Source organism: Lethenteron reissneri, chromosome 43 (genome assembly GCF_015708825.2).
Source record: "Lethenteron reissneri isolate LAM-NWPU_2019-01 chromosome 43, ASM1570882v1, whole genome shotgun sequence".
In the NCBI taxonomy this organism is placed as follows: Eukaryota; Metazoa; Chordata; class Hyperoartia; order Petromyzontiformes; family Petromyzontidae; genus Lethenteron; species Lethenteron reissneri.
The window spans coordinates 11,062,574-11,083,707 of record NC_083821.1 but is presented as its reverse complement, the minus strand read 5'-3'; the positions used below and the strand labels follow the sequence as shown (position 1 = coordinate 11,083,707).

Genomic DNA, 21,134 nt, shown 5'->3' with positions numbered 1-21,134 from the left:
TTGCGCGTGGCGCCTCGATGAATGAACGCGGCGCGGCGCTGCCTTTAATAAGCAGCGATGCACCCCCCCACTCCCCTCCCCTCGGCAGTTCAGCCACCGCCACACGAGGGCTCCCCGCTCCACCTCCCCCGAATGCGCGCGTCAGTGACTGCACCTGTCGCACGCAATCACGGGGCGAGGTGTGCGTAGTGCGTAGTGTGTGTCAGTGTGTGTGTGTAGGTGTGTCAGTGTGTGTGTGCGTAGTGAGTGTGTCAGTGTGTGTAGGTGTGTGTGTCAGTGTGTGCGTAGTGAGTGTGTGTGTTTCAGTGTGTGTGTGTCTGTGTGTGTGTGTCAGTGTGTATAGGTGTGTGTGTGTGTGGGGAGCGGTAGTGTAGCGGTTAGCGTGCTGCGCTATGAACCTCGTGACCCGGGTTCGATTCCTGCTCACGGCCAACACCAGTGATAGCGATTATCTGAACCGGTCCTGGGCCTCCCCTAGGTCGCCTCAGCCTGAAATGAGTACCTGGTGCAGTGTGTAAACATCACCACTGGTGGAGACAAAGGCGGTCGGGCGTGGTCCTGGCCACCCATCCCCTCGTGTGCCGTCCCGGCCTTCATAGGTGCTTGCTAACAGCACTTGCCCCTACAGTCTGTCAAGGCTATACGGGGGATCTTTGTCTTTGTGCAGGAGGGGGGGGGGGTGTCACGGCGCCTCGTGGCTTTGCGCACCGAGGCGGCTAAGGTGTCTCTGTCGATGGTGCGCGCCTGTGACGGGCGGCTGGCTGGACAAGTGCTGTGTGTGGGCTGCCGCTGGGGACTGCGTTGTGGGGGCAGCAGGGTCCAGCAACGTCGATATCCCCGCACGCCCCACGAGGCTTCGGGACGCCTTCATCCAGCAGTTGAGACGGACCACGGCGGCTGCTGCTGCTGATGAGGATGATGATGACGATGATGAACGGTGTGCTCAATGAGCAAGGTGCAACGCAGCCGTGCAAGAAAATAACAAGAAGCGGTGTGCGCAAGAGAAACAATGACCGTGCAAGCGGCGTTGTGTACACGGCTCTGAGAGAGGCCACCCAATGCTACAAACCCCGTATCACGAGCATGCAGTGCCGGATGAAGCTAGTTGCGGGGCATGTAGCAAATGATGTTATAAAGGGGCCCTAATTTTAAATATTAAAGCACGTACATTTTTTACTTGCATAGTAAAGTAATTTTATTTTCATTTGCTATACGGCCAGATAATACAACTCGCTAACCTTAAACACCCGGTCGTTCGTAAAAGTCGAAGGCGGTATAGTGCTAGAGTAATAGAGCAAGTGCAGAATCACCGAACCGGAATTGATAGCTTCAAAGCATTTAGCGCGGGGGCCTTGAAAGTGCGGGCCCGTAGCTACATATGTAGCTCCTCTTGCTACGAGGATAATCTGGCCCCCCAAAGCATGACCAAACGCCTTGCACCTGTAAGTATATCGACCATCACCTTCGGCCATGACCAATCCACTGCTGGATGAAAGGCTTCCCCATGGCCGTCGCCATCTCTCGCGGTCTATGCGATGCGACGTTCACAGCCCAGCGCGTGGACGCGAACCGATTGTCATCGCTCCATCTCCACGGTGCGCGATTCTCTCGGTCGCGTTCCATCTCCTTGGCTGCTACTCCATTATTCGTCTTCAACAACCCTCGGCCATGAACCCTACCAGAGGCGCGTCCTGCCCACCATGCCCGTTTACCTTTTGTGAACACTTTGAAAGATGTATTTAACCCTGCGTATATGCCGACATATGCCCCGATTATTGCGGCTGCCTACGTACGGTGCGAAATAAGTTAAACATTCACTACACACGCACGCTCCCGAATGATATAATACAGTATTCCTCATTCTGCCTCCAATGTCGCTGCGATCAATACGGCGAAGACAACAATCTTGAACGTATACAGTTGCCAGCATTTGTACCCTTGACACATTCTGCACAAACCAGGAAAATGCGCATTTGACAACAAGTGGATCACTGCCTTGTCACCCCCATCATCATCATTGTCGTCGTCCTCGTGGCGAGCAGCCCCCGCCGCTCTTCTCAGCCGTTCTTCCACGCCTGCTCTTCCATCTCCCCACTACCTCGCGACTCCACGATCCATCTCGCTCCCGCACGCGGATCCCATTGCTCCGTCTCCGCCGTGGGGAGAGGGGGGGGGTCGTCCGCTTCGGGCTGCCCTCTGCGACGCTCGTCTCCGTCCATCGCCTCCAATGGCGAGCGAATTGCCCGACCCCGGCTTCACTTTTGCGTTTCTTCTCGCGGAATCCACGTGCTCCTCAGCCTTGGCGTAAATAACCAAGGCGCATCCTCTTTCCGCGTTGCTTTGCGTATTTTTGTTCAGTTGTCACGGACAGTTTAAGCCAGATCCTACAGCGGGCAAGTGTGTACTCATTGCACACTTAATCCGATGCATTTGTGAAACGCCGTTTGCTGTCTTTCGCCCCGGACCTCCGATTATCACGGTTGGCCGTGTACGGTGCGAAAGAAGTTCAACAAACACGCGCACCTCTTCCCCCTGGACATCTGTGAAATACTGGAGATGTGTGAAAAAGACCTTTATAGCTCATCGGATTCTGGCAATATATAATAAAATATTCTGATTCGGATACATATGAATGTAACTGTGCAAAACTATTAATTCCGAAATGTCCACCTCTTTATTACATTACTCTGAACCCCATTTACCTTCCATAATTCATTAGCCATATACATATTTGACAACATTCACATTTTTACCAGCCTCAATTCATTTTATTACAGTGCTGTATAATTCAAACAAACATCTCACACTTGTATTCCAATTGTGCTCGTGGCTTCATGTCAAGAGCGACTGATACATTTCCCTTCTGAACTTTCGCTGCTTTTGCAACGTCCAAATACCGCATGAAAGACGACATCAGAAACATCCCTCTGTGTGTATATACATTCACGCAGCGACCTTTTCGCTATTCAAAGAGTTATTCGCCGCGTGCCAATCAAACTAGAAAAAGTAACCTCGGTGTGGAGATACGACGTGTCTGTGCGTGTAGTGGGGAGCGGTGGTGTAGCGGTTAGCGCTACGAACCCGGCGACCCGAGTACGATTCCCGCTCACGGCCAACACCCGATGACGATTTTGTTAACCGGTCTTGGGCCTCCCCTAGGTAGACTCAGTCTCAAGTGAGTACTTGCTGCGGTGTGTAAACATCGCCACTGGGGAGACAAAGGCGGTCGGGCGTGGTGCTGGCCATCCACCCCCTTGTGTGCGGTGCCAGCCTTCATAGGTGCTCGCTAACAGCACTTGCCCCAACAGCCTGTTCACGCTATACGGGGGATCTTTGTCTTTGTTCTTGGAGGCCGTGCTGAGAATATCAACTCTCCGCACTTGCGGACCGGCTATGTTGGTGAGCCGGTCTAACCCGGGAGTCGAACCCAGCTGGTCTCTCCAGTGTCGGCTCAGTGCTGTGAACCCAGCATCGGCCTCCGTGACTCACGAGTCAGGGGACAGGAGGAGGTGGTGGAGGAGGTGGAGGTGCTGGTGCGGTGGGTGGCTCGCGAGTGCAGGAACAAGGCGCGCGCGGCAAACATCGTCGAAGCAGCAAGCGCGTTGATGCAACTCCACGAATATTTCGTAGCGAGAGAAGAAGTAGAAGACGACCCCGAGCGAAGTTTGCAAGCTGCCGGTTCGTAGACAGCCCCCACCCCCGCCCCCCGCCTTGCCGATGGTTGACGTCCACCACTCCGCCAGCCCAATCGGCTGTCAACAAGGGGGGATTTTGGCACCAAAATTCCGCGGGGTCGCTGCTTCTCTGCCGAAGCAGCGGCGGCGGTGGCAGCACTCCTCCCAACTCCTCCTCCTCCATCCTCCTCCTCCCTCCCTCCTCGCCCCTCCCTCCTCCTCCTGCCTACCCCTCCTCCTTCCTCCTCCTCCCTCCCTCCTCCTCCTCCCTCCCTCCTTCCTCCCTCCTCCTCTTCTTCTTCTCTTTGAGCAGAGGAGCGACCTCCGCGGGTGATGAGGTGGACTCCGTTTACGATGCGGAATGGCGTCCACCTCCGTGACATTGACCCGGCAGCAGCAGCAGCAGCAGCGGCGGCAACGGCAACGCAATAAAGAAGTTGTGCACGTGGGTTGAGGTGAGCACAGCAATGCTGTTGATGCTAGACGAGATCGTTGTTACACAGCAGTAGTCATGTTTACCTTGTTAGGAATTGGAGCAGAATTGAATGTTGGATGTTCTCCGTTCATCGTATCCCACCTCCGATGAGCACGGTTGGCTCTGTACGGCGTGAAAGACGTTGAACATGCATGCATATTAACCATGTTTTAAATATTAACCATGTTAAAAAGGTTATCAAAGTTGAGATAGTGGAATGCAATGTTAAAGTCACGTAGGTAAAACATTAAAATTAAAATGAATAAAAGTTAAATAAAATAAAAATAAAAATCACGACGTTTCGATTGCAACACAGCAATCATCATCAGGTATAAATGAAATAGCAACCAAAAATTCTAACCAGAAAAAACTATAGACAGACATATAACAGCAGATATCACCAAGATACATAGAGAGAGAGTAACTTGGTGATATCTGTCTGCTTATATGTCATGAGCGTTACCCACCTCCTCCATGTACGCCGACTTCGATCCCTGCACCTCGTTGACCGGGAGTGACCCCGCGGTATAAAGAAGGGGAATCGGTGGCTGGGGATGAGGTGCCATGGTCAGAGGTGTTAGGGAGTGGAATCGGTGGCTGGGGATGAAGTGACATGGATGAATTGGAGGGAAGGGGAGGGGACGGTTGGGATGAGAGGGGATGTCGGAGGGGTAACAAGGAGAGAGTGGTGTATGAGGGAGCTGTGTGCGACGGAGGTGGAACCCTCGCCTGTCTCCGCATGCTGGTGAGCAGAGCACCCACGACAAAACGATAAACCAAACACCAATCATACACGAAGAAAAAAATGTGGCAACACAAACTAGACACGAAAACACAACTGCTCAAACACGCGACTGCAGACATGGTCCGAGGTGTGACGGTGTGCGATCAGTGGCTGGGGAGTGAACGTGACAGGGATGAGAGGAGGGAATGGGGGTAGGGACCGGGGGATACGAGGGGAACGTTGGAGGAGTGGCAAGAGGAGAGAGCTGTGGCTGAAGGAGAGAGCCATGTTGAACACGCAGGCTTTCGCGAACAATATCATCCATAATAGAGGCGTAGAATGTCAACCTTTTTTCTGCCTCTATATAAGGAACGAAACAGTTAGACTTCTGCACAAATCTGGCTGTCGCCTGATGAAACAAGATGTAATTACTGGCGAAACGTCGTACTCAGTTTGTGAATGTTGTGGCTTGGCTCTCCAACACACCAGTGTGCTGTACTAGTGACGAATTGGCCACGTTCTGTTTACGTGACAACCCTTACTAGTTGGCTGTGTCGGGTGGTGGCGGGTTTTAACAACACATTTATATATTTCCGCGATCTAACCCCAAAAAACCTCTATTAGGGAGCCGTGTGTGACGGAGGTGGAGTAAACGTACACGAACCCTCACCTGTCTCCGCGTGTTGGTGGGGAGAGTCTTCAGCCGGGCCCTCCTCGCCGGCAGAGCCCGCAGTCGATGCCGGCCGCTACCTGCACAGACGCTCTTAACCACCTCTCGGTGATGGTCCTGACTCCGTCCACCCAGATGCAGATGCTGGCGGGTCCGCCTGTCCTCTCCCTCACCTGCAATGCCGCCGCGTGTCTCCTACTCCGGCGACGTCGCTGCTGCTCTGCATCTCGTCACCCACTGCTCCTCTCTTTGCGTTTAGTTTTGTTGTTGTTCCCCCCACCCCGCATCTCCGACGAGCGCGGTTGGTCACGTACGGTGCGAAAGAAGTTGAACGCGCACACGCACGCCGTTGCTCCCCGTGCCGCCACTGCTCCGCTCCACTGTGGCCCAGCAGGGCGAGGGGTGGGGGGTTACGCAGCTCCGCAGCTGGCCGCTGCGCTCGGCACGCCTGGGTTCGCCATCCTTGGACCTTAATGGGTCGCCGACTCTGGCGGCAGAGCGCGCGTGGCCCCTTCTGCCTTCAGCCGCCACCCGCCTGGCCTCCCCCCCGGTGCCGCAGCCTTGCCCCGAGATGACCTCAATAGCCGGGAGCACGGCTACAAGGTGACCCTCCCACTGGACGCCTTGTACAACAATGCAATGCAGGCGACAAAGGCCCCCCCCCATTCCCCCCCCCCGGTATAGCCTAAACAGACTGTTGGGGCAAGTGCTGTTAACGAGTAGTACCTATGAAGGCCTGCGCAGTACACGAGGGGGTGGGTGGCCAGCGCCACGCCCGACCGCCTTTGTCTCCCCAGTGGCGATGTTTACTATACACCACACCAGGTACTCATTTGAGGCTGAGTCGACCGAGGGGAGTCCCAGGACCGGTTCAGATAATCGTCACTGGTGTCACCGGGTTCCTGGTGCAGCACGCTAACCCACCACACTACCAAAATGCGACACAGGCGACACACATTGCCACACAGGCGTCTGGCCTAAGGCGCAGCGCAACGGCACCCCATGCTAGCCACCTGGGGAGTGGCGTCCATGAACCTCTGGAGTGGCGCTGGCACCGCCTCTCGACCAGTCCATACTGCGCGATGACACCCGCGGGTGGCCGCTCCAGCCCACTTCCTCTCTCCGCAAGACGTCCTTGCCACGCCCCTTCCGCTACCTTCACCAGCTCCGGCCTCCGGCCACCATCGGCTCTGCCTGCGACCGGTCGAGAAGTTCCAACCACCGACGGATGACTGGGACCACTTCACCCACCGCTACCGGGCAGCGTATCGTGGTCCGATGACGACGCCCAGCTGTACCTCCCGGCAATCTTGGGGGCAATGACGCATTGGGAGGCCTACGACTCCATCCCAATGGAACGGAAGACCAACCACAACAAGGCCATGGCAGAGATATTTACTTACAGGAACGGAACGGGGTCCCGGAAGAAATTCCCATGGCCTTCGCCATCATCCCTCTGCCTCGTGGCCCAGAAGACCTACATACCTCACGATGGACGACGCAAACCTGGAGGGTGTGGTAATCGAGCGACTGATCAACTACATCGCAGAGGCTGGCATTTAACTTTCCATTGTTGAGGACCACCTTGGGGCTGGCATCCTACTGCCACTGATTCGTTCCCTGCAAACTGCTTGCCGCTGCGCACTTCATCCACGCCTATCGGCCTTGTATGGTCGAGAGTTCACCCTGCGGAGCGCCCATGACGCCCTCCAATTTGCCCTTCAGCTTAAAACAACCACTTAGGCAGTTCGCTCCAGGAGTACTCGTTCCAGGAGTACTCGTTCCAGGTCGCACATTGTCACGGCACTCGCCACGCTAATGCCGATGCTCTTTGGTGAATCCCGCCGACCACCGCATGTGCGCGCGCAGACGGGGCTTTCCGATGTCGGACTGCTTCCTCCCTGGACGTCGCCGCGCCTGTCATGCTGCACGACCCTTCCTCTGGGCGGGCCACAAATCCCCAACTCTTCCCCGTCTCCTCCTGCGGCCCTTCGGCCATCGATCTGGCCCTGGGGCGCGCCGCTGGTCGAATTAACATGGTGGCAAGCCCAGGACGATATCGTCGTCTGTTCGGTGGCGCTGGTTGAGGAGGCCCCGCCCAGCCGGCCACGGCCACACAGCTGGGACCCATGTCGCCCACCCGCGCCTTGTTTGTGCCCTCGCTACTCCAGCCCCAGCTGATCACCGCTGTCCATGCCAAAACCTTGCTCCACCCTGGAAACTCTATGACGTCGCTATTTTTGGCACGGCTTGGCAGCTGACGTGCGCAGGTTCCTATCGCACGTTGCCCAGACTGCGCACACCGCAAGACTCTACCTAAACGATTCCGGGCCCCGCTGCAACCTATTCTGATATCCCGCGTGAATGACTTGGTTGCCCTGGATATCTTGGGCCCTTTCCCCACGATGCCCCAGGGCAACCCTGTAGAATCTCATATGCTGGCCAACCACATGGCCCATACCCGACCAGACTGCCACGACAATAGCCAATACATTTGCCCGGGGCTACGTCCTGGAAAGGGACATCCCCGAGCGTCTGTTGGATGACCAGGGCTGCAATATCTCCTACAAATGTATCCAGGCACCAGGAAAGTCCATAATGTCCCCATACCATCCGCAGACGGAAGTGATGTTGGTTAGGTTTAACTGGTCTTTGGCAGATAGACTGTCCCAGGTAATTGACGAACATACCACAGATTGGGACCTGCACCTCACGCCGGGGTCTTCGGGTACCACATCGCCCCCCATGAATCTACAATAAGAGAGGACGTTGGACGAGTGACGAGAGGAGAGAGCGATGTATGAAGGAGGGAGCTGTGTGTGACTGAGGTGGAACCCTTATCTGTCTCCGCATTTTAGTGTGGAGAGCATCCACTACAAACACACATCAATATCCACAAAGACACACAAACACAACTGTTCATACACAACAAGAAACACGGATATCTCTCCTTTCACACAGCCGTGTCAGTGAATGATGTTGGACTTATGGCTGCTTGGTATCATTCGTACATTGTTCTGTAAATGTACACAATTCCCATGCGTATATCCCACGGGGCATCTGAAATGGGAAAATCGTGTCCTACGCGAATTTTTAGAATTGTATAAGCCATTCGGTAGTTGGACCCCAGACCTTCAATTCCTCTGTTCTGCATTTAACCTTTTTTCGTTCCGAGATATTTGAAAGTTGCAGGGTGGGGGGTGTCCCGTTAAGCACTCAATCTCGGAAGCGCAAGCGGTTCATCGTTAATGTTATTCAGAGAGGTGTATGTGCCTTTGTTTTGTAAAGAAGTTTTACTCACCGCAGAGAAGTGTCGTGTCACATGGTACAATAACTCACAAGGGAAAACGCAACGGGGATGGTGTGGTCCACCTGCATAGGGAAGGAGGGTTGTGAAAAAGCAGGTTCTGAGAGGCAGGGAGAAGAGATGGAACCACGTGCACGGAGTAATTTGAAATGATAAACAAAGGCGTGCAGCAAGTTTGGCTCTTGTGTTGGGAAACAGGTGGAAGACCAGATTCCATCAAGGTTTCAATCACAATTAAGCGAGCCCAACCCAGCCCAGCGTCTTAGAAATAGGGAACCACACCACCACACAATAGAGGAGATTGCAAGAAGTCCCCAGCCACAAGCATCTCTGCGCTCGAGCTTCAGCCAGCCAGCAGTGGAGAGAGCAGTCCAAGGAAATAGCCACGCTTCAGGCTTGGACGCCCGGTGAGGAGCAGAGACGGGCAAGGAAATTCAGCAGAAGGTGAGAGTAGCACAAGGAGGCTGCCTCTAGCGCCACCCGTTGGTGGGAAGGAGCCAGAAGGGGCCTCGCTCACTTCCTCTGCTCTGGCGACGGTGTCAGGCCGGTGGGTGGCCCACGACGTTCTGGATCGAGTTTCATCTGGAGTCCGGGTTGCTTGTGAATGCAGCCCAAAGCGGGTGGTAAATGCTGCATCGAAGGCTAAAAGTGCCTTTGTGTTTAAGGATGTGTTTTGTTGTGAGCGTGCTCGGGAATGCGTCGGGAGACATGTTGTGTGTTCGGGAATGCGTCGGCTTCGGTATGCGAGTGGTCCGGGATGAAGGAGACGACATCCTGTAACATGTTGCGAGTGCCGTGTGGTGTTCTCGACATACGCCACTGCGTGAAAACTGGCAGGGTTTGTGGCTTTTCTGAAAAATTAAAGGCAGAACAACCCTATTGCATCGCCTCGGGTGCATGGTCTCAATTACTCGCGCGAGACTCGGACCCAACAGTATACACGGGCGTGACCTGGCTGACCGCAAATATAAGTGACACCGATTTAGGGGGTGTGGGGGGAGCCCGTGAAGGCAGAGCGAGCGACGAAGCGCCACGTGCAGCGACACGACCGCACCACTGAGAGATGGGCGCCAAGCTGTGGCACACTGCCCTCCCGCGTGGCCTTGTGAAAGCCTCCGCGCCAATGCTTGCTCTCTACCTCGATGCTTCCATGTCGAAAACGACATCCTTGGATCGATAACAGGGTGATGTCATGAGGAGGACGACGAGGTTGGAGGACGTCTGTATGACGGTGAATACCATCAGATGACCATCCGTTAAAATCGATAATGTAGGATGCGAAGCTGCTTATTTACTAGAATAATGCACTAATGATACAAGTGACCAAGGCCGTATATTCAAATATGCTCACTGTCTCCCCCCCCCCCCCCCCCACTATATATTGCTATAAAATAGAATTCTGTTTATATGATTTTGGTTATGGTTGTACTTTATACTGGTAGGAACGAAGTGAACCATCCTACAATAGATTATATCGTCCGTCCGTCCGATGTCCGATTAGGTGTAGCAACATCGCCCCCTACTGCAAACACTTGGCAGGACCCTACAAAAACCTTTAGACTCAGTGACGCTTTCCTGGCTAAACAAGTGTAACATTCCCTTATAATTCCCTGAGATAGCTTTTAATAAAAAAAAAAATTCCTGGCTAAACAAGTGTAACATTCCCTTATAAATCCCTGAGATAGCTTTTAATTAAAAAAAATTTCCTGGCTAAACAAGTGTAACATTCCCTTATAATTCCCTGAGATAGCTTTTAATTAAAACATTTAAATTACAAATTAACTCACAGCGGCCGTAAAGCCTACAGCTAGGCCTAAAGCCTAGAACTAGGCCTCAAACTCTCCCTTCGTATCGTCCGATTAGGTGTAGCAACATCGCCCCCTACTGCAAACACTTGGCAGTACCCTACAAAAACCTTTAGACTCAGTGGGGCTTTCCTGGCTAAACAAGTGTAATAATACATTATGTTTATATTCTTTGGTTATTCGTTCCTACCAGCCCATCCCGCAGGGTCCTGTTTAACCCCTAATCTCTGCCATTACATACAATGAAACAAAAGGTAAAAAAGAAAAAACAGAACAATGTAATACAATACACTATTAGACATTGTAAAACATAAATAAAAAGCCCATCCAATGTGTTAGTGAAGTTTTTTTTTATTTTGGGCAGGAAATTCGTTTTCAAATTTAAATTTCTTTTTTTCTGGGGGGGGACCCCAGACCCCCTGGAAGAGTTGGTCCCCCCCAATGTTGACTCCATGGCTACAGCCTTGCAAGTGACAGTGAAACATCTGCACTGAAATCAGAGCGACTGTTGAAATAATACAGTATTGCTGTACTCTTTGGTTCTTTCGGTAAAGTCACGTAGGTAGAAAATAATAATAGATCACGACGTTTTGATCGCAACATAAGCAGCCGTCTTCAGGTGAAAAGTTACATTTAAAAATACTTTTTTTAAAAGAAGTGGCCTCGAGGCTTGCCATAACGTAAGAGACCTGGGTGATTTACAGCCAACGTGAGTTGAGCGTGGACAATTAGAGCCAAGCCGAAACATAACATAAGACATATTTAAAAAAAATATAGTTTTTTTTATGATAGAATATAGTATTGTCATCAGTAAGACATAAGAATACGAAGTTTTCAGTCGATACCACATTGGGAAGTGGGTTAAAATTGAGTTACAATATTTGAGGATACGACAACAACAGAGTGAGTTAAATAAAAGCGTGTAATAAATAAAAGACGGGGAATCATTCCCCCTCTTTTTCACCTGAAGACGGTTGCTTGTGTTGTGATCGAAACGTCGTGATCTATTATTTTTACACGCTTTTATTTAACGCACTTCGTCTGTTGTATCCTCAAAAAAGAAATATTGTAACTCAATTTTTACACACTTCCCATTGTGCTATCGACTGCAAACTTCGTATAGGTATGTCATACTGATGACAACACGAGATTCTATAATAAAAAAAATCCAAAACATAGATTTTAAAACATTTTACACGCTTTTATTTAACTTACTGTATGTGTTGTATCCAAAAATCTTGGAACTCAATTTCAACCGTATTCCCAATGTCGTATCGACTGAAAACTTCGTATAGCTATGTCATACTGATGACAATACTATATTCTATCATTAAAAATAAAATATATATTTTTAAACAATTTTTTTAACGGCTCTAATTGTCCACGCTCAACTGCGGTCCCTTACGTCACGGCAAGCCTCGGGGAGCCACGCCCAGGGGCGGGGATGTGGAAGGAGGGGAGGGGCGATGGGGGAAGGGGGCAGGGGGCAGCTCGGACAGTACATTTCATTAAAGCGTGTTTAAAAAAAGTATTTTTAAATATGTTTTTCCTACCTACATGACTTTACCGAAAAAACCAAAAAGTGTGGATTCTTGCAGTCACGAAAGCTTCAAATCTAGATTGAATATTGCTGTAATTGGCCCAACCTGCATCATGTATAAATAGGCCGTGATTTCAAGTAAGCGCAGAGCATGATGAGTGACCTTTCAGCAGATGCGCTGTCGCCTCGCTATAGGAATAGAGCAATGCGATTGGTTGAGTCTGCACGTGGAGCGAGAAGTCAAAATTGGCAGCTGAAGAGAGAACCAGTAGCATCCTCGCTTGGGTTGTTCAAATATTTTAGGTACATCGATTGCGAACTCAGTGCTCGATTCCAACTTTATTCATTTGATGATCAAGTCCAGTACGATTTTTGTAAATGTGTCATCGTGGGGGATGACGGCACAGACAGCAACACGCAGCACACCACACTGTGAAAGCCAACGGGGCCGTCCATAAATGACGTCACGCGATTTGGGACGATTTTTGACCCCCCCCCCCCATCGTCACACGGCGTCACAAAAAGTCAGACCCCCCCTCAAATATGACGTCACAAAGCTTTGCCCCCCCCCCCAAAAAAAATAGTTTCTGTGGCTGCAAGGATCCATACTTTTTGTTTTTATCGCTAAAGTCAAGTAGGTAAAAAAACTTAACTAAATTTAAATGAAAACAACTACATTAAATCACGACGTTTCGGAACCAACACAAGTCTCCGAAGACGTTTCGGAAGCAACACAAGCCTCTGAAGACGGATGTAGTAGCAGCTATGTAATAGGTTCGAATTAGGTGCACACACACACAACTTGGAGGCAAAACTATTTATTAAACGGTAAGTAATATAACACTGTACATGAGGTGGTGACCACCTTCCTCAACTCACTAACACTCTGGAACACGACACAGACTGGACCAGGCAGGCAACGGGCTGCCTGGTCCAGGACGACGACCCGGGACTTGAGGACCGATGATATCGTCTTCACTTCGGACTTCGGAGTTCAACCGGCCCCGCGTTGCATCCACACCTCCCTTATATCCGCTCCGGCGTGGCCGGCTACGCCCAGGCCACGCCTCCCTTCCCCCACCTCACGGGAAGGTCTCGGTCCCTCCACCACGTGACCCCCCAGGCACCCCCTTGGGGCCCCCAGCCCGTACGGGCCGACACAGTAGTGACAACCTATGTCACTACAGCTACACGTGTGGTAGCTACGGGCCCCGCACTTTCAAGGACCTCATGCTAAATGCCTTCAAGCTATCAATTCTGGTTCAGTGATTCTGCACTTGCTCTATTACTATAGTATTATACTGCCTTCGACTTGTATGAACGGCTGGGTGTTTAAGGTTAGCGATTTGTCGTATTATCTGGATGCATAGCAAATGAAATAATACAATTACTTGACTTTGCAAGTAAAAAATGTGTTTTCATATTTCTTTAATTTTTATTTTCGGGCCTCTTTATAACATACTCGCCTTTAACCTGCCCAAGGACGGGTGTATTGCAGTAAATCTGAAATTTGCAAGCGATAAGCAGACCGTGACGTGATATCCACTGCATTAATGCGCGTGCAATTTGTCAGGGCGCGGTGACACAGACCTATTTCATTTAAAGGTTATAATCCCATGTGCATCATGACGTCCTTTTTACTTCGATGTCTCAACAGCGTGATGGAGATCGCGTGGCGCGAGGGTTCTGCCTTTGTAGTGAGGGTTGTAAGTTGAGGTCCAGGAGGAGAGAGGAGGCGCCTCGACCCCCCATGTGGAGTGACGTCAGCCGCTAATTATTATGAATGGGGGCGGGTGTCCATTTGGAGGACGTTACCTGTTCATGATTATTCATGATGGGGGCTATTCGATGTGGAGTGACGTCACCTGCTCATGATCATTGAGGGGATTTTCACTCGCTCATGAGGGGCAGGTCCATTTGGAGGACGTAACCTGTTCATGATTCAATCTTGACTTAAAGCTTTCGTGACTGCAGGAATTCATATTCTTTGGGTCTTTCGGTGAAGTCACGGAGAAAGGTTCACCATTTTCCTGATGACGACCGCTTGTGTTGCGATCGAAACGTCGTCGTTTTTTGTTATTTTCTTTGAACCTGTCTACGTGACTTTACCGAAAGTCCCAAAGAATACTGTTCATGATTATTAATGGAGTGCTGGTCGACGTGGAGTGACGTCACGCGCGTTACACACTGACATTCGGTAACTATAGTAGTACATGGGTAACTATAGTAGTACATTCTCAAGACCTAAATATGACTTTCTGGCCAGAAACCTCGGGGGGGGGGGGGGGGGGGGGGGGTGTGCATTAACATCATCGCCTTACAGGGGGTGTACGTTGAGGAGAGCACATGGCTGGCAAGATATAAAATAAATGGTTATATTATTGTTGCTGCCATCGACCACGCTAAACATGGCTTCAAGGCCTGAAGAAATGTGCCTTCAAGACGACTACCACAAGCAACTGTTACATGAAGGGTGACTTCAACAGCCACCACACAAAATGGGGCTACTCAGAAAATGAAGAAGCCAGAGAGAAACTCGAGGAATGGTCTTCGGCACGAGGTGCATCACTAAACCTACCATGAGCTACAGATTTGGTTCGGCGCGCACCATTGTTTTCGAGCCAAGTCTAATTCGGGGAGTTCAATTGTCGTGGGGGTACCCAACGCAGACGATCCCTGGGGTTTGATATTCCACGAAGCTCGTGGCCAACCCTAAATCGCATCCACTGCACAAACCATGGCAGATGCGCAAATGGAAAATAAAAAACCACTGCAGTATGCGACTGTGGTCATCCAGAACAGACCGTACGGGGTATAACGGACACAATGTCCCGGGATCCACAAATATGAAGGAGACATCACAGCCATGATGATGATACACTCCGCTGGCTCATAACGCCGGTTATCTGGGCTTGAGCACCTGAATTGTGAAATTGCAGTTGTTGCTCTGTGTCTACATCGGCCGTACAAAAGAAGAACAAAGGATGGGGTCAGTGATAAGACCTTTATTGGATACGTCACCATTTGTCACGAAATAACAAAAACCGTCCAAGATGGACTGCAGGTAAACGCACCTTGCTGTTCTTTATTGCTGGGTTTTTAGAAATTACAAGCAGTTCTTTTCGGAATAACGCTGCAGGCCATAGATACCGCCACACACGCACACATTTGATCGACTGAGCACTCGGGCAACTTTTACGTGAACGCGCGTGTAATATTCTGCGTGTTAAATCTCGTTTATTACACAGGACATCTCAAACAGGAGCACAATACACGCATACCCGAGCCAACATTAAGAGCATTTTAACACGAAGATTCAAGTTTATCTTAACATTAGTAATGAGCAATGGAGTCGTAATTTAATTGGTGGTGTGATAATAAGGCGCTGTTTTTTTACGTATGTTCTCTTCAAAATTGCATTTCGGGAAAATGTTAACTCTCAGCAAAATGTGGTGGCAAGGTTCGTATTCTGCTGCGGGTCATACACAATCACCGTGCAGATTACATCGTGCAGGCTATCAGAAGACAAAGGCCAGAGACTAGCTGCCTATTATTGCCTGTCTTGGGGGCTATCCGCCTCAACGTTCGCACGAGCCAAGGTCACGCGCTATCATTGCCTCATTACTTTGCAGCGTTGTAGTGCATGTCATAACCGTGCCGTCGGTGAAAAGCGACGCTCCTCAACGAAATTGTGCAATCAACATTTGGTGATTAATTCGACAAAAGGACGGTACAAATGGCGTAAAAAAACACCAAATCTTTAAATATTTGATAATCACCGCAGCAACCAACATTTCTTATCACGCAACGTTGCTAGTGTTCAACGCGTCAAACTAGCCAGAGGCATTGTCCTAACGGGCCACGCCTTTGCTGAGCGGACCGAGACGGCTACCTTGTTGACAAACATGCCATTGTTGACAAACATGCCATTGGGAAAACATATTGGGGGGAGGGGGAGATATAATTGACCAACAACTGAAATGTTATTTATTATCTGATGAATGACAATGCCCCTTGTCTACTTGTTTATACGAGTTCAAGGTTGTCGAGGTTTCCGTGACCGGGCTACGAGGGTTATGGCTGAACTTCTGGGTTGGTTTAGGTTAAGAGGATGTGAAGTCAGGGTTAGATATACGGTTCAGTCAAGGGAACAGTGGACAAAAAGTGGCGTCAAGAATGAATACACATAGACAAATAATGTCTTGAACAATATCAATACATTATGAGTCTATTGAATAGAACTCACCTGACAAGAATGTTACATATCAACACGCTCTTTCGTTAAATTCTACCAAGAGGCAAATACATTGCATAGGTGTGGAACCGACTCGGGTGCAGTTACCATGAACATTTAAAAACCAAGTAGACTCTTATAGTGAAACGCTATACGAGCAGAGAGGCTTCTGTTTGGGCTTTAGGCAGTGCCACTGTAGAGGAACCTTTTACTAAACATGTATTCGAGAAACTCGCAATTCATGGCTCTCTATACACATGAACAATTGGTGAACACAAGTAAAACTGATTTGATATTAAATGCTTTGCATTGTCTTATGCGACCTTTGGAGTACAAATGTGTCCTGCATGCTCCCTGCACCCAAGTACCACGTGATATTGTTACCCTGTGGCCTGACTCTCCTATATCCCAACTAAAACCCACATTAACCTAATATGCAGAACTGTTAAGCCCCAACTGTACAGAATGTAGTTAGTTAATGCATTGTACATGAAGGTCATTTCATTGGGAGTAACGACACATCGGTTAATATAAACTTGTACGCACAATCCTTTACCAATCCGCACCGACTATGAAGCATGGTAAAATAACCTCCACAATCCGCACGGTGTGACACGATGCTCATCCAGCAGTGGATTGACAACGGGCTGTTCATGCACGCTCAAAATGCACCGACGAAATCGTAAGTGTACAAATGTTTATCGATTCTATTTTGGATTGGAATGGTTTCACGCCACTAGAGGCGCTATTATTAACCAGATTGGTAACATGGGCATTGGCAATGCGAGCTTACATGCTATGCAAGTAGTATCAGTCTCAAGCGTACTGCATGTGTTAACTGATCGCATTTCATATTGGAAATGGTCCATGATTTGATATTGCAATAGTTTCCAGAGACTATGTATAAGCAGTTTATTTTAATTGTTATGCTATTTCAAGCTTTTCTTACCGAGTAAAGTCAATCAAAGCGTCTAGTCAGATTTCTATTCGAGGATACGATTTAAAGTTTAATTGATGTCTCAAGCCACGAGTCACGATGCCCGACCCATACCATATGGAAACGTCGTCTTGTGATGGATTTACAAATCCCAATAAAATGCATTAAACAGCTTAAAAAGTGGACCGTGATATACCAGCTAAAGCAACTACTTGATCATAATTACCTACAAATATTCAGTCAAAATATATATTCGTTACAGTAGTTGAATGTTTGTTGTAATTCTCCACGTTTCACTGTTTGCTGGTCTTTGTGAGCTGGCTTGTCTTTGTTTCTTATCTTAACCTACCTCAATCGGAGCCTCCTTTGTGAAAGGGGCATTCATATTGATAATTTGGGGAGAAAACGGAAGATTCCACCAAAATGTGAATCAGACCCTTTCTATCCTACGTGAACACTCACTTTATTATAAATAGGTTGACCGAATGCACAAATCTAAGCTTTATTAACTTTCAAGTAACACTGCGCATTGTTAATGGTAAAATCCCTTATATCAACACCGGGCGAGCAAAATTCCATAAAGCTTTACACTCCAGCAGCTGTAGCCGTAGTGTTTCTGCTATCACTTAGCCAGTGGATATACAAAGAGGCCTAAGACAACTTGTTTTTTTTACATGCATTACCTTACACCTGTCCGCAGCAGCTATCAGTAGTGATTTCACCACGGGAAAAATTAAATGTGGCGAGAGCGGGGCAGCTAAATTGCACCGACAGAGGGTGTGCGTGGACCCGGATGGCGCTCGGCAAGGCCCCAGGCACACGGATGAAGACGGTGACATCAACGGCGAAACCAACAACGGCAAAAACCAGTGCAGGGGGGGGGGGGCACAAGAGACCCTCCAGGGGGGAAGTTGGTGAAGGCAGAAGAACTACAACCGTAGACAGCCAATCAATGGCTTAGGTTTGTGTGAGACGTGTGTGTGTGTGGGTTTGAGGAGGGATGGGAGCGGTAGAGAAGAATCGGTAGAAATCTGAACACAACTTCTGGAAAATGGATGGTGACCAATTACTATTTTGCAACAAACCTCCCTACAGGGGAGGACTGCGATTCCTGATGAGAGGAAGAAGGGAACAAGACGATACATTGCTTCCAAAAGGAATGCTGGAGATAGCAACATGGAATCTGAGCAGCAAATGTCCCAGCAAAGCTGTGAAATATCGCAGGGAAAATGAAAAAAATGAGATTAAATGTCTGGGGGAAAAAAGTGCATCTGTGAAAAGCGAGCAGTGGGGTTCACGTCCAAAGGTTTTTAATGTTTCTATGCAATCGGTGAGGGACGTAAAAGGATGGCTAAGAATCAGTGTGCAGCATCCATTAAGCATTGGCTGACACATCAGCCAAACAGATCCTCATCAAGAAAAGTGCAAGACCCCAGGACATAACCATCATTCCGGCATATGCATCATATCGGCAGAAAGTATGGTATGAAAATCTACATTAAGGAGACAATGACGATGTGTTTATACAAAAAGTATCTCCTGCCAAGATGCACATGTCAGGGGAATAGCTGGAGCAAGTGCGAACATTGGAATACGACCGGAAAATTGTAACAAGACCGGTTAAAAGAAGAACTGGTTTTGAAAATGGCTGAGGGGTAGTTACAGATCGGACACAAAACGAGAAAAAAATTTGGATGAGGAAATGAAACGCTTTAGGTTTTCAAAGTTGTGAGATAAGCACCCATGGACACCGTGGAAGGACGAGATAAATAGACTGAATGCGTTTTGTTTTAACGAATGTATGTAAGTTGAACTTCTTTTGCACCAAACGTAGCCAAGCGTGCTAATCGGAGATGCACTCGTTGTGCTCGTTACACACTGCACAATGTAATGAGCGGGTTGGCGTGACGGAATAAGAATGCGCCGAGAGAGAACGGCGACATGGGGAATGACTGGGAATTATGATGAAAAGTGGGGGGGGGGGGAAATGAATGAATGTACTTATGCTGAACTTCTTTCGCACCGTACGTAGCGAGCCGTGCTAATCGGAGGTGCGGGGAAAGGACAGCGAATGAAGGACATGTCCCAAAAGGGTCAGCTGCAGCAGTGACGATGATCGGTCTGCAAGGGATAGCGGAAGGGAAGAGGAAGGAAACGGATTGGTTGGTGGGATAATGTTGAGCAGTCGGACTCGACACTCCGTGAGAGCCGCGGAAGGTTATACAAGATGAAGGGCATCTGTCATGGGACATCAGCCCTCGCTTATCACGAGGTGGGCAGATATCAAAGCCAGCGAGGATGCTAGTACCTGTCTCCATGTGAATCTTTAACAGCAGAGCAGACCGTTCATAGAGCTGGGGATCCCGGCAGTGATTATTCTCGCCATTGAGCCAGTAAGTACCAGTTCGATCCCTGATACAGCCGCACAGTAATCCTGGCACCGAGTTACCAAAGCGCAGCATTTTGAAATAAAAATGGATGTTGAAGAGAAGTCTGTTGCAGCATTCCCAAGAGCAGCTAATTGTGTCCTATCATTGTTGCTCGCATTTCAAATTAGAGCCTCGCCTGCAAAAGAGCTGTATAAAATCTGTACCCTACTTAGCCTCGGTGTACTAGGAAAACTGCATTCTAATTGGCACTCACCCAGCAAAATAAAGGACACTGGGAGGTGACCAATCTTTACCGGCCATGGTGGTATATGCCCGTAATTCAGCAACTTGGCGATGGGGTTGGTGGATTATACAGAGATGGATGGAATCATCACGTGAGACATTTGCCACCTGGAATACAATATGCCCGCGGACTGCAGTATAACAGATACGTTTCCGACCGTGCTTGTGGAATTTGCGCGTTATCCATCGCGTGCCCTGGCTTTCCACGCACACCGATTTCCTCTCGCATGCAAACAAAAACTCAACCAGAAAGGTTACCAACCATCCCAAGCAGAGACTTCTCCTGAAAAATAGTCCTGAGGATTTTCTCGGCGAATGAAGCATCGTGAAAACTGCAGGTCACGGGGGCGGCCTCTCTTCAGGCTTGAGCTTCCCGAACGGAGGCCGAAGCCGACCAGGGCCGGCCACGAGAACCCTCCCCTCCCCTCCCTCCCTCCTCACGGAGCCCAGGAGTTGCGCCCCTCGCTGGTCCTCGCCGCCACCCGGAGCTGCCCGCCCGTCTTCCCCGCGCCGCCGCCGGCGCGTCTCCCCGGCGACGGCTCGGAGGCCGGGTCGGGTCGCGACCCCGAGAGGTCGCTGCGGGAGCCGGACAGGCGCGCCAGGTTGGGCTGTGACGAGGAGAGGGCCGAGGCGTCCGTCGCGCGAGCGCGGGCCGCCGTGGGCGCGCGGTTCCGGGTGGGCTGGGCTCGCGGTGGCGCATGGGACACGCGCTCGGCCCTGACGAACAGGCCGTATCCCGGGTTGCAGTGGAAGTAGGGGCGGCCGTGCACCGAGCCGTCGTTTCTGCCTGCAGATGCCACGCAAAGACACAAACGACAAAGATGTCCCATGTAGCCTTAAAAAACTGTTGGGGCAAGTGCTGTCAGCGAGCACCTGTGAAGGCCGGCACGGCACAACCGGGGGGGGGGTGGTTGCCAGCACCACGCCCGGCCTCCGTTGTCTCCCCAGTGGTGATGTTTACACACCACATCAGGTACTCATTTGAGGCCGAATCAACCTAGGGGAGGCCCAGGACCAGTTCAGATATTCGTCACTTTCGTGGCCAAGAGCGGGAATTGAACTCGGGTTTCCGGGTTTGTAGTGCAGCGCGCCAACC

General features: G+C 50.0%; 1 protein-coding gene across 1 annotated transcript in view; it reads right to left on the bottom strand.

Annotated features, from left to right (window-relative positions):
• Positions 1-15,185: 15,185 nt before the first annotated feature.
• Positions 15,186-21,134, bottom strand: part of LOC133353378 (kinesin-like protein KIF13B) — a 136,547-nt gene continuing 130,598 nt past the window's right edge. The window contains 1 exon segment of the mRNA XM_061569581.1: positions 15,186-20,825. Within this exon segment, the coding sequence (XP_061425565.1) occupies positions 20,476-20,825 (350 nt within the window). The 3' untranslated portion in view covers positions 15,186-20,475.